The following is a 14,932-nucleotide window of genomic DNA, read 5'->3' as shown; positions in this document are numbered from 1 at the left end:
TTCGAATGGACATAGGCATTGTCGCCCTGAGGTGCCTTGCCCCAAACCGAGCAAATTTACCAGGACCAGGCAAAAGATACAGAGCAGGGATACATGCAAGCCCGGTCTGCGAATTTTCCAAAACGTATATTAACTATAAGTAATGCATTAGAATGTAAATTATCATGAGATATAACTAAAGATATTTAAATTATTCAGTTAATCTACAAATTCATGATTAAAATTGAAACACGCATAAATTATCACATGGATGAATTTTCATTTAACATCACATTGATTCACTAGTACGCTGACATAATTATTGACATCTAAATTTTGACGTTCAATCATTCATTAATTACATAAATAATGAGGATTAATTTTTAACCTATAGAAAAAATAATTTCCATCAAATCGTATCACATATAGACATTAGGATTATTTGCACCACTAGTGTCAATTATTAAAATTTTTAAAAAACAAAAAGAAATTTTATATATATATATTGAATCGAATAGGGCCGGACCATGGCTGGGCCCGCCCGGCCCTCTTTTTGTCCTTATTTCCCCGGATCGGGCCGGCCAACTTTCTCTCTTCCCCAGCACGGCCCCCTTTTCTTTTTTTCCTCTCCTCTTTTATTTCCGCCTGGGCCCCAGGCCCGGCCTCTTTCTCTTTCTCCCTTACGAAGCCAGCCCATTTCCTCCCAGCTGGCCCGCGCACCAGCTCCCCTCTTCCTCCTTTCTCTCTGCGTGCTTGGCCTCTTCCTCCACGAAAAAACAGAGACGGGCGCGACGCTCGGCGAGAACGATCAGCAGGCTGGCAACACAGCTAGAGAGAGAGAGAGAGAGAGAGAGAGAGAGAGAGAGAGAGAGAGAGGAGGTAAAATCCAAGGAGAGAGAGAGCTAGAGGAGGGGGGCTCTATTTTATGTTCGGCCTAGAGAGGGTGAACAGAGAGAGAGAGCTCGTGAGAGTGAGAGGGTGAGCCAGCGAGAGGGAGTGAGATCGAAAGAGTGTTTCCCCGTTTCCTGAGGTCCGTCTGTTGCTCGCCATCCATCGTGGTGCCTTCGCCGAGCCAAGTAGGTCTTCCCCAAGTCCTAGTGCTCCGTTTTTGGGTGGTGTTGGGCCGGAGCTCGCGGCCGGGCAGTTTGCGTGAGCGTCGGTCCCGTTGGTCCTTCGTTGATGCCGTTGTGTGCTCTGGCATGCTTGGTTAGGAACCTAGGCCTATGTTTGAGTCTCAATCGAGCTAGAAAATAGTTTAGCGGTCGCCGGAGTAGGTGGCCGGCGCTTGTCGTTATGGACAGCCAGCGGGTGGTGAAGGTTTCGCGGCAGTGCAGGCACCGGCAGCAAAGGATAGCTACTTCGGTTGAGGGACGTTCAGCGAGTAGTAGTTTCGGGCGTGAGGCGGCAAGGTTTGGGGAAGAAGACGACCAAAGAAAATAAAATAAAATAAAATAAAAACAACTAAAAAATTAATAATAAAAGATGGATTTCAAAAATAGGTTTAGTTTGAATTAGGTTGGATTCGGGTTGTCGGATCGGGTTAGCGGGTTGGATGGGGGTTACCCCATTTTCGGAATATAATAATATTACAAAAATTAAAAAGTCTTAACAATTAAAAAGAAAATTAAAAAGAATATAAAAATTATAATTATAAAAATACTAAAAATCATAGAATAAGTTTAAATATGGCTTTATGGGACATGTCTAGAAAAACAGTTGTTTGAAATGAAAAAAAAAAAAAAACATGAATGCGAAGGAAGTCTATTATTATTTTACATCTATCATATATATTTACCGATCAATCAATTATATTGCATTCTATGATTTTGAATAAAATTGTTTTACATCTATCATATGGTGTGTCGCGACCCCTTTTTCTTGGCACCCACGATCAGGTACGAGCGTCTAAGGAGGCTAATGGCTCGGCTGAAATTATTAAGCCCGGACTCTCCCAAGTCCACCAATTCACGACTTAATGGTTCAAGTTTTTAACCCGTAAGTTAATTTTAAAATGGAGTCACCACTAATCGGTTTGGGGTGGGTCGATTAGAAACCCAAGCGAAGTATCGGGAGAAATATTTGCTCTGCGCAACCAAAGAAATTAGGATTGGGGACTTGATTACACTAGTTAATAACTAATGCCTTTTCGGTACCTAATATTGTTTAAACTTTGAGGTTTTTTGGATGTTCGAGGATTTTTCATGCATTTTGGGAGGAAAAACATTTTTGAGTCTTTTTCTAATTTTTAGGACATAAAAGGGATTTTTGGGTTTTTGGGTATTTTTGGAAAAATACAAGTCTTTTTGGCTTTTTCATGAATTTTTGGCATTTTTTGGATTTTTGGCTTTTTTGGAAAATGTGGAATATTTTTAATATTTTTGATTTTTTTGGAAAATAAATTATTTTTCAATATTTTTGGAAAATAAATTATTTTTGATTTTTCTCGATTTTTGGAAAATCAACATTTTTTAAATAATTTTTGAAAATAAAACATTTTTGATTTTTTTAAATGAATTATTTATTTATTATTTAATAGAATGTTATTTTATATTAAAATAATAAAACAAAATAAAACCGACCCGGGTCGATCCGGGTTGGGTCGACCTAGGCCAGCTGAAACGCAAACGGGCCCGCTTAGCGGCCCGACTGTTTTTTTTTTTTTTTTAATAAAACATCGCCGTGGTTAGGCATTTAGAGACGCTTGGCTCGGCCCGACAACCCGGCTCCGAGACCCGACTCCCTACGAAACCCTACCCGGGTTCGACCCGACCTCACGACCCGGCTTCCCATCGCCCCGAAATTACGGAAAACCTACCCAACCCAGCCCCGGATCCGGGTCCGCTTCGTGACCTGAAAAATCGCAAACCCTAGGGTTTGCGAATCCGCGGCGCCGAGGGGGGAGAAGCTGAGGCTTTACGGCGACGACGATGGCGATGATGAACGGCGAAGGCGACGGCGACGGCCCTTTTACCTTTCCTCAAACAGGGACGACAAACGGTGATGGCAGGGATTGATTGACAACGGCGACGGCAACAGCGAGCAACGACGAAGCTGGGGGCTTGATCTGCGACGATGGGGAAACGACGAGCAACGACGGCGACGGCGAGACCTGGGCTCGGTCAAATCTGGCCAGAACACTCTCTCTCTCCCTTGGGTTCGCTCGTCAAGCTCCTCGAAGTCTCTCGGGGACCCCTCCGAGCTCACCACACCACGGCTTGCCTTGCACTCGAACTCCCCGAAGTCTCTCAGGGGACCTCAAGCTTCGGCCGGCCTCCCTCTCTCTCTATGATCTCTCGGTTCTCTGCTTCCCTCTCTGTGGCCTCCCCCTCTCGTCGATGGTGGCCCCCCTCTATTTATAGGCGAGGGGGTGGCCGATCGGCGAGGCTCGACCCGCTGGTTGGACCGCCATCCCATCCACCATCATCTCCTCCCCTGGTCACGTCCCGTCGATGCCAACTGCTCCTCTGCTCCACGAGCGTTGCCGTCCGTCCATCCTTCTCCGGCGTCGCGCCTGCCCGTGCATGCGTTGCGGTGGCACAAGGAGGAAGAAGACTCGGCTGGGCTGGGCTGAGGCGAAGATGGGCCGAAGGCACATGCGGAGGTTTTTTTTTTTGTTTTTTCTGTTTTTCTTTTTTTTTTTTTTTTCTGTTTTTTCGTTCATTTTTGTTATTTGTTTATTTATTATCCGAAAAGATAAAAAATAAAGTGAAATAAAGTAAAACCTAATTAATTAAAAGTAAATTTTATGCGTCAACATGGTGTTATGAGAATAGTCAAGTATGACCTTTAAAGGATAAATATACTTAGACTAATGTAATAAAATATGTCTAGGTTACTATGAGACATCATTTCTTTATTTCTTTTTGGGGTTGTAACAATTATGTCATCTCTAACAAATGCATAATTTGAGCTCCCAAATATAGATGTACTCACTAGTCGCACGACTTTCTTGCCAATATGAATTGTTTTTAAAGTAGATGAGTATTGAATGCCTTATATTCTTGATAAAACACTATCGAACCCATTGTATCCGAGTGAGAAATGTTACATTTTGTTGATACGTCCATGATGAGGTATGATTAAGACGCGTCGGTTCATTTTGATGTGACACAATGGAAAGACACCTTTTGAAAAAGTGTGAGGGAAGTTATATAAATAACTTATGGAGATAATTGTCATGATGGTGGTATAAAGGAAGTTCTATAAAATCATTCTCTCTTCTTCTCCTCTCTCCATCAATGGACAAAGGCCATTCCATTTCTATCTTTCTCTCTTCTTCTCCTCTCTCCATCAATGAACAAAAGCAATTCCATTTCTATTTCGAGAAGACAATCGGCATTAACGTTGTGGAACGTGAATACTTTCCTCGTGATTGTATTCGGACCATCATAAAGTCCTCTCGTCCATCATTTGCTCATGATTCAACATACAATCCCGAGTAATTCGTTTATTGCGCATTGAAGAGGTTAGTTGTTTCCTCTTCCGACTTACTTTCTAAAATTTTCATTACCCATGACACTTGTTGAGTGAGCATCCAGGTTGTCATGACTTCGTGTGACATCTCGATTTTCCAATTCTGGTTTCAATTAAATAAGTCGGGCATTTCATCTTCGCGTCTATAGCTTTCTTCTCTGAGCTGATACTCATGAGATAAGTAGTCTATCAGGTGAAGCCATTAAGGAATCTAAACGCAATAGACTTGAGAATTCGACCAGGAAACGACTGCTTGACCGTACTAATCTGCAAGGGTCATTACGGCACGGATCGATTAGAGAGGAGATAGGTCGATTCAACGAGAACCATGTAATTCAGTATGGGTGATTCCACCTAATTGCACAATTCTTGTTGATCGACACTAGACCGATTTCTCTATCATTTTGGTACCCTGTGTCCGTATTTGAAATCTCGAGATTTCTATGACAATCAAGAGTCGCCAATGTGTCGAAGATGCACTTTGTGGCTTGAAAATAATCAACCACAGGTCAATTGCACAGAAAATTCCTAAAAGCTACCCGGTAGATTAGGACGTGCTAAAGTCGCGCCAGATTGAATTTAAAATTGAAATTGAACCCGATTACAGAAATTGAAAGTTTTGTCAAGTCACAATTCATTTTAGGAATGTCGACTCATCTCCAGAAGATTTTTCTACAAACCGAGATTTTTGGCGGAAAAGCAAAGTAATGCCGTTTTTGTTCGGGATTGTCAGAGGGCCTTTTTAATCGAATCTTCGAGATGCAAGTTGGATCATTTGACGGGGAAAAGTCATGAGACGGACGAGGATACCTTGATGGATTTAATTGGGCTTCAATTGGATGTGTTTGGTTGAGAATTGGATGAAATTGATTGAGATTGAAGAGGGAAATGTAACAAATTCGTATGCCATGGGGGAGAGCTATTTTGCACCTATTGGCAAGGTTGTGGAGGAAGCTTGAGGAGAGAGAGTGGCTAAGGTCATGTGATGTCATGGTGGGGCAAAGCCAATGAGAGAATGGCAAGTGTTGAGCTCTAAAGAGCCCAAGGAGACCCCCTTGCTCGTGAGCCTTCTTCTCCCTTAATTTGTGGCTTTCTCCATTGTTGTTGAAGGAGAGAAGCTCAGAAAAACCAGAGGAACCGAGCATCACCAGCCCCTCCATCGTCGCACACTCGGAAGGCCATCGTCGGCCGTTTTCCTCCCTGTTTTCTCCTCGTTCCGGTTACGCTCCGGTGACCTTTCGCCAAATATTCGAGTTAAAAGTCGACTTCCCGGATGAATCAGTGAACGCTCCACTCACTTCCGTGACGAGGACATCCAGCCCGTTTCGGAGTATCCCGCCGCTCGCCGGAACGATTCTCCGGTCGTCCCGAAATCCTGTGAGAAGCTGCCGTTCTCCATGTCAGTTCCGCCCTGCTCCACCTGTTTCGGTTTTTTCTTGCTGTTTCGCCCCTTTCCGACCCTTCCTTTGCCCATCCCAACCTCCTATAAGATCCCCAAGACCCCGGGAGCCACCGGTTTCCAACCACCCGCTTCCAGGAGCTCCAATCGGCCCGTTTTCGCCGTTGAAGTTCTTTGGTTTCTTCTCTGCAGTTCGGCCCGGATCGAAGCGAGAAGACAGCAAGAAGTTCCGACTTCGAGGCCCGTTTTCAGTGTCTTCCCGGCCTCCATTGGTGTCGCCACTTTGGGGTTTATCGACCGCCTTGGTGTCGGGGTCGCCGTAAACTCACCGACGCGCAAAACCGGTGAGTTTATCCTCTAATTCTTGCTTAGTGAGTTAATTACGCTTAAGGGGTGTTTAGATTAGTCTAATTAGGTTTAGATGGTTATATTAGATTATTTTAATGTAAATTAGATTAGTTGTATGATTAGCTTAATGGATGTTTAATTAGGGCTAATTGTATGATTAAATTAGTGTAATCTTGTTTAAGCCCTAATTAATCATTTTTAATTAATTAATTATTTCGAATTTTATAAATATTATTTTATTAAATTATATTATTATAATATAATATTTAATTATTTAATTTTCGGAATTAAATTTAATTATTTAATAATTTCGAAAATTATCGGGATGACCGGTCGTTAGAATTCGCGATCCGATCGGCGGTGATGCGGTCGGTTTGTATTAATTGTAAGCTTAAATTGAGAAATTGAGTGATTGATGGTTATGGTTAATTATTCCAAAAGTGTGGAATTGAGTGATATTGATGAAGTTTTGGTATTTAACTTGAAAATACCCGGTGTTGGCTTTTGGCACCGTGGTGGTTGGTAGGTTTAGTTTGTATCGATTGATTGAATGTATGTTTATGTGGGGATTTATCCCAAAGTTGATTAGTGTTGGTTTTTTATGGGAAAATGACTGTGAAAGGTTGTGAGTTGAACCTAGAAAGCCATCAAATCTAAATTATGCCGAGTGGGGCCGTAATGCCACTACATATAACATTGCCGAGTGGGGCTGTAATGCCACTACATATGTATTGCCGAGTAGGGCCGTAATGCCACTACATATAACATTGCCGAGTGGGGCCGTAATGCCACTACATATAACATTGTCAAGTGGGGCCGTAATGCCACTACATATAGACTTACTGTAAGCCGTGATTGAGAGTGAGAATGAATAGTCGAATGACCGTGTGATGATTTCGATGACATGTAATCGACTAAGTCGATTGATCGCTGAATCGATCCGAGTAATTGAATTGTTTGGATGATGTGGTTGTCAATATTTATTGATCAAACTAATGTGCAGGAAGGAACTGAGGCAAGGTAAGTCATCTATCCTATTTGTGTGGCTAAAGCGCCCTGAGGCATATTTTCTTCCTAATTGAGTTTTAGAGGGTAGGACTCGCTGAGACGTAGTCTCATCCTAGTTGTGGAATAATATTTCAGGTCCCTAGATGATGGTCGTGGAGGACCGGAAGTCCTGGAGTTCGGAAGGTGGAGGCTGAAGAATCGGCGAACGTGTCTGACAAGTTGGTCATAGGACAGTTCCCGTTTTGTTGAGCCGGTCTATTTTGTAGACAATCCAATGTTGTATATAAACCTATGTGTTTATAAGAAAGCTTGTTTGGTTGTGGTTGATTGCCTGCTTTTCTATTCCAAGTTAAATATTGTCAGGGGATTTGTTTCGCTTCCGCATGCGTAATAAAAATGAATGGGTTGGCAACGTGTCCTGGGAAGTCGCATTTGTATCGACCAGAGTGGGATGTTCGCGCGCTCGGAGGATCGGGGCGTGACACTTCGAGTTTGCTACAAGTTGGACCGATGCGAGATAAATCATCCTTGACCAGTCTAGACAAGCGATTTCATGAGAGGCGAGCTTCTACATGTTAATAACTAAAGATTTGATTTCGAAACGGATGAAATGACCCACTCATCCATTCAACTAAGATAGCATGACACATGTATCATTTTGATGTTTCATTAAATTCCAACACAGTTATTTTAAAAGCTTAAACTCTTTATAGCCCAAAAAATAATTTAGGTGAAATACTTCAATACTTGTCTTTGTGAGTAGGTTGGACTTTGCTTCAAGTCTAAAATATGAGAATATATAATTTAGGATGTTTGAAAATGTTTGAACTAAGAATCTCTGATTTTAATACAACGTGCAATGTTGTGGAACTACATCCAACTATTCTAATAATATCAGCTATTGAAGGAAGAGATGGTTTAACTTAAATACCTTAACAATCATCATTAATGTAATGCAATAGGAAAGCAACTATAGAATGAGCCAAATCCACCATGGCAAATACATATATTTATTTCTGCAAATCAATTTTCATCGCCACCATCCAAAAGCGGACTAGTAGAGGTCTTGCTCGCCGTTTTGTCTTCTTTTGACTTATCCGAAATGGGCGTCGTCTCAATTTGAAAAAATCTCAGGTAAGTGAGAAGAAGCCAGGATGTCAGAGGACGGATAGGACGAAGGTGGTTCCGAAAGAGGGGAAGGAAGATTAATGATATAGCAACGAACGGTGATAATAAAGCAGATGCCATAATGAGGGCGAGACTGGATCCCGAAATTAATATCGCGGTAACAAGCCAAGGGAGTTTTTGAACGGTCAAGGTGACGCCAATTAAGAAAGCGGCCGACATTGGCGGGAGTGAAATTGCTAGTAGCAGTCCTGCAAGCTGGCATCCATATATCGATATGTGGATTTCAGTCACGTACGCAAGCCAACGACCGAGGCCATTGAGCATAACATCGCGATGGTGTTGCAAATCACGAAGGCCTGGAACATTCTATTGTTCAGCATCGTAGCCATGCCCCGCTCATCTTTGGATGGCGTGTCTGAGCCGTTCAATCCTCCAGGAACTGCAAAACCAGCTGAGAAAGTCACAGTGGTCACAAGCGTTGCCACCACCAACAAGGTATTGATAAAGTCACCCATTTCTTTACGGTCTGGCAAACTTCCGTGAGCGTGCGATTTGTGTGGAGCTTCCGGCTCAATTATGAATCGATCCGGTCTCCTACGTGACACGCTTGATAACAGCAGGCTTGCCAATCCCTGAGATCGGAAACATATGAAAAAGGAAAGAAAGAACAAACTCTTAGCGAATCGCTAACGGCAATGAACTCTGGAGTCCTCAGTTAAAGGGAAACTTTTACTTCTACAGATGCAGTGTCCACACTTTTTAAGAATTAACACTAGAGTAACAAGTTCACTACAAATGAGAAAAGAGTCATGAATAAAATGTATGTGGTTCACCTTTGTCATAGGTTGACTTACTGATAATGTAATGAGATTGTGCCATGCGTAGAGTGGTCAAATTTGCCGCCTTGACCCCTGGCTTTCTAAGAAAAAAAGATTGCAATATTGACAACCCCTGATCTTATTTATAGGCTCAATTAATCGAGACATGTAACAATTTATCTCAGCATTTGTCAAAAATATTTACTTGCTTCTAACAGCGGACATATTCATGGGCAAAATTTAAGTACCTCCTATTAAGGCTAAATTAGAGGCTTGTGAAATATTAATCCTAGAGATGTCTCGACTATTCCAGAAAAATGATTAATACTTTCACATTCCTATTGTTGACTGCAACACGTAATGATTTGAATACAAGTTCTGCGCTTAACTAAGGTATTAATCTCTGAAAATTCCTAGTAAGTTGATGAATGAAATAGTGATGGTTCATGTTACCTGCCTTCCGTAATCCCCTTTGTGAGTGATTTCGAGCAATGTCGACAGCAGCCAAGCGTTTGTGGGAGGGTTTCATTCTTTCATCCAGCACAAGATGGATCAAAGTGGCGGGTTGTAAATGCTTCGCTGCCAAGTGAGAAGGTGTATTTCCATCATGATCTCTTTTTATCATCTTCCCCAGATCCGGATGTTTGAGTATATTTCTCACTGCTTTTTCTCTGCCATATTTTGCTGCCACATGAAGAACGGTTTGTCCTTGTCTATTTTTCGACTGTGATACTGGATGTAGCTTCTCGATTAGTGCAATATGATCCCTCTCGCTCGCAATATGAATGGGAAGATCCCCATTGAAGTCCCATTGTCGAGCCAAATATGCAGTTTCTGGTTGTAAGAATTTGAGTACTTGAGGCTTATTCAAGAAAGCTGCTAAATGGAACACATTACGGCCTCGAGATTCGACCATTGCAAATAGCTTCATGTTCCATTTAGATATCTTCTCGACTATATCTGGAATCAGAAGCTCCAAATTAGGGACCGCATCCCCATAAACGTTTTACACTGATTGGGGCTTGGTTGGTTTTGATGTATTTAACCAATTTTGGGATAAAGACATCTTGGACGTAACCTTATTCACTATTAGGATTCATAGTTGCTAATGTGGGATTAGATTGCAATGGTGAAACTAGCGGTGATCATTTTGATTGAATAAATCAAATGCACTCATTTTCGTTCAAAAAATTATAGCTCTTCGAGTTGTGAATCTCGAAGCATTGTGACTTTCATTCTCTAGCATAATGGAACATGACCTATGAGAATTTAGATAAATTTTGAAAGGATCCTGTTCATGTATTTTGGAGAGACTTCAGGCAAATTTCAGACCATTTTCATCCAAAGCAATGCAACATTGACATGTGCTGAGATTTTATAAAAATCTTACTAAATGACATGGAAAATTATATGACATTTCCATGTTATGAAGTATCCATAGAGTCCGCAAATATAATGCGTAGGAGCAAAAGTTAACGACATTTAAATAGCTAGGGCAAGATCACGAAAAGGAGAATGGTCTTTTCCTATTATATTCGTCAACTTCTGGCAAGTATAAACTTATTCCATTGTCAAGAACATTGCAATAGCCTCCACGGCACTGTACCGAAATCTTCATATAAACTCCACCCTCTTTAGACTGAACGTCATCTTCTTCGTAAAGATCTACGGCAATTATTAAACTCAATTAAGAAGTTATGTATTTATCAAAACTTCTGAGTAAAAAATAAGTAAAATATTTGACCAGAATCTTTTTTCTAAGGTTGGAAAAAAGTACATTATATATATATATATCAAATTACGGAAAGGAAAAGGCTCAACCAAAAGAAGAAATTTTAGCACCAAATGCAAAAATTTAGGGGTGCTAGTAAAGAAGAACGATTAATACGGTAGAGGTGTTTCAATTGTTTCACAATAGTATTATTTTCAAGGGATCTTTTCCTTCTTTCTTCTCAAATGCTATAAAAGATTTATCTTTGAAGTACATTGACGTGGACAAATGCGTAGATGGATAAATTTTTCCTAAAAAGGATGTCGTATTTCAACGTCTACTTTGTTCATTGAATCTTTGTACTATCGCCCTCTTGATCTTTTAAATTCCGTATGATATGTAAAAATCTCATTCTCAAAAATCAAAACACATATAATGTTCTTATTTGTGTACAGATACATGCAATAAGTATAAATTCTATGGAAATAATCTGCACCTAACGATTCACCATTAACATTTAAGGTTTATTTACTTTGAAGTAATAGGATTTTATGTGGGGATTTAGTCTGCATAAGGACCCTTTTTTTTTTTCGGGATTTCTAATGCTTGTCCAAAATGAAAATGCGATTCGACACAAAATTATGTGCAAAGAGCAAAAAAAACCGCAAGATTAGTTTCGACTTGCATTACTTGGGATGTGTTATCGACATGGCTTATTTATGGACTATGTGGCAAAATTAAGAATTTTTATACGAATTAATGTTTCTGACAATGTGGTTGAAGGAAATAGAAGCAGATAAGTATGCAGGCCCCGTCTACGATTGTTTCAAAAAGTCTATCAACACCAAGTAATGCATTAGTATGTAGATTATCTTGAGATAGACTAAAGATATAAAAATCATTCACTTAATCTTCAAACTCATGATTAAATTGAAACATGTATTATTTTATTACATGGATGAATTTTCACTTAACACCACTGGTTCATTATTACAATTAAATAACTATACAAAAACTAAAATGATATATCTTTATGAGGAAACTTTTAATAGACGTATCTACTTGATCAAATATATTGTGATTATAGTAAAGATAAACCAAGAAGTGTGGGCTCAATGGATGCTCCGCCCAACGCCGCCCTATGCCCAATTATCGGGGAAGTGCGACAGATTTAGGGTCAAATGCTTAAAATCCTATAGAGTCTAGAATGCATTTGAAGTTTATAGTTGTGGAATCAGATATGCAAACCTAATATCTATTAATTACAAAATTGCTCTAATTTTCTTTACATCTCTTAGGTTATCTAATCAATGAGTATGCATCCTCTAACTCTCCTAGGATTTAAGATGGTTTTGAGATTAGTGCAACAGGTAAATTCGAAACTAGAATATGATAAATCATTTACCAAATTAAATTCATTCTATTACAAAACTAAAGTTATAATTTAGTGGACCCTCAAACAAGACCTATTGTAATCTAACATTATCATATTTTCAAGCCTATCTTTCTACTTTTGTCATTATCAGGTACTAGAATTTTATGATTGTCGATCTTAAATATTTGCACTTTGTAGTTATTCTAATCGAAGATCAACAATACATAAGTTATTAGTAAAATGGTTGAGTTAATAAATTTAAGCTGATCTATAATCGCAGATAATTTGTTTATTAAGAGAATTGTATGGATAGTTGCGAGTGCTACGTTGGTATCCAACTACTTTATTAAGTGGGGTTTGCAATTTTATGTGAACACACGCAATAGATTTGGATAAGCACGCGTGGAGAGCTGCTGCATAAATTTGAAATAAATTTGGTCTACACATAAATAGATATTTCCCATGAGTAGATTTAGGTATGTACCATATCGACCACGTGCAACAGCACCATGAAGGGGCGGCAAGCCTCGTATCTTCGATGGGTCGAGTGACTTCGAAAATAAAACCTCAAGTATCTTGGAGTTGCCAGAGTCGAGGGCCAGGTACAAGGGAGATTTCTGGTCGACGTTCTCCCAGTACACGGGCTCCAAATCTTCCCTCAATAAATGGCGCACCAGGCAAACGTCACCTATAAGCACGGCCTCGTGCAAGGCGGTGTTTCCATCATTGTTCTTCATCCTCAGGATGTTCTCGTCGATGGGGAAGTCATTTGCCCGGCGAATCAACATATCGGCGACTTCAAATGCCTTGACCTTAGTGGCGATGTGGAGGGGGGTATTCCCCCAGTCATCTTTGGCGGCTATGAGGTGGGCATCGACATGACAAAGCAGGAGCCCTATAATGGTGCTCTTGCCGGTGGCTGCTGCAATGTGGAGCAGCGAACCACTCCAAAGCCTCCCGAAACTGAAAACGGCAGACGAATCAGCTTGACAGGAAAGTGTATCGACCGTGCAAGTGATATCTTCGACATTGGCGCCTTTGATGACATCGGCCAGTTCTCTAGCAGCTACATACACTTTCGCTGGATATTGTTGCTCCGCAGTCTCCGATGCATTATTCAGGGAAGCTCCTTCTTCATCCGTCTGGACCTCCACCCCGATCGTGCCAACCTCCTCCTCTCCTATAGATAGCTTTACTTCCTTCGGGCCTAAGCTTCGCAAGTAGTGTAGTCATTGCAAGGGAACAAGGGTTGTGTAAGGAGACAATATATTAAGACAGTATATTAATTTAAATACAAAGTAACGCATTTAAATTTTTATAATAATTATTACGGTCCTGCAAGGTTTTATATGGGTCCAAACATAAATTTCTCTAGTTTAAAAATTGTTTCACAAGATGACAAAGCGTGAAAAACTATAAATTTTTCGTTACAATAATTTTAGTGCAAGAAATTAATGACATGTCATGGATTTGCTTGGTGGTTCGCTCGAGTTACCTACTCTTAAAAAAAGAGATTGATAAGGTGTTTGACTTTAATAAGCTAAAGACTATGAGTGCTCGCACAAAAAATCCTCAAAAAAATAAATCAAAGCGTAAATTAGAAATTCACCCTCGAAAGGTCTCTTCATGAAAGAGGGGAGCTGCTCGGCCACTGGCAACTGGTGGTGCTGCCACCACTAGGCGCATGCTTAGCCGGTCCCCTTGTTTCGTCCTGCTCCGTTGGGCCAGAGATTGATTGCCCCAGGAATCCACTTTTTGGCCGGAGGATGTACGTATCACCACATGTACATCCTCCAGTGGTGTGGTGTGGAGGCAGAGTGCAAACTAAATTTGCGTATTTACTAAAACTTTGCACGATGCCGCGCAAAGTGCATACTAAACTTAGCACGGTCAACCAGTAATGTGGTGTGGAGGCAAAAAGGAGTGACAAGAAAGGACATTTGAGCTAACTTGAGAAAGAATGGTAGTCCTAATGTAGTTAGGAAGCAAGAATATTTTATTGATATACTAATAACATCATTGAATAGAATGGACCCAATTAAGAAATAATACATTAAAAAGCATGTGATCGAGCTTCAAGATCGAAGACAATTGAAAAATTAGACAATTAGCAAAAGAAAAAGGAAAGAAAATACTAATCGTTTTGAAAAAGACACACCTGGCGACATTGAAAGGTTCTTCTCCAAGATCTAGAGGCGATATTGAAGGCGGATAACTCATACATCCCACGAAAGACATACCAAAGCAACCATTTTATATTACATAAAGGGCTAAACTTGTTGTAGAATAAATCCACGTAAATAGTTTCTTTTTTGCTTTGAGTCCCTTTAACTGATCCTATTATTTGCTTTAACCTGTCCCCAAAGGATCACGGTTGCCTACCATACAAGCAAAGAGGCTTAGAGAATCAGTTAGTCCTTTTGGAGCTAGCTTTGGTAAATAGGAAGCTGCAAATTTGGAAACTTATTAGTTGCTCCACCGCCATCTTACTGTTCAACTTTGATGGCCGCCGGTAAGATTTTACATGTTCCATTGGCTTTTCAGTTGTTACTAGGATCATCCTTCATACCGCTTATTACCACATATCAAGGTTCACTAATCGTTGACAAATCGGTCTGTAATTTACTTTATGTATCACTAGAACTCCACTTAGCAACCTCAAAAGCTTGAAATCGTGTATCGAAAGACCAATT

At 40.5% G+C, this 14,932-nt stretch overlaps 1 protein-coding gene across 1 annotated transcript; it reads right to left on the bottom strand.

The window, feature by feature from the left end:
- Positions 1–12,604: 12,604 nt before the first annotated feature.
- Positions 12,605–14,459, bottom strand: LOC120289701 (NF-kappa-B inhibitor alpha-like). The gene is made up of 2 exons (XM_039305022.1): positions 14,398–14,459; positions 12,605–13,446 (listed from the first exon to the last, which is right to left on the bottom strand). Exons 1-2 carry the CDS (start codon positions 14,405–14,407, stop codon positions 12,605–12,607), a joined length of 852 nt encoding a protein of 283 aa, XP_039160956.1. The 5' UTR covers positions 14,408–14,459.
- Between the last annotated feature and the right edge of the window lie 473 nt (positions 14,460–14,932).

The sequence above is a fragment of the Eucalyptus grandis genome, chromosome 11 (genome assembly GCF_016545825.1).
Source record: "Eucalyptus grandis isolate ANBG69807.140 chromosome 11, ASM1654582v1, whole genome shotgun sequence".
NCBI lineage: Eukaryota > Viridiplantae > Streptophyta > Magnoliopsida > Myrtales > Myrtaceae > Eucalyptus > Eucalyptus grandis.
The sequence above is the reverse complement of the archived record's forward strand: the minus strand, read 5'-3'. Positions and strand labels throughout refer to the sequence as shown.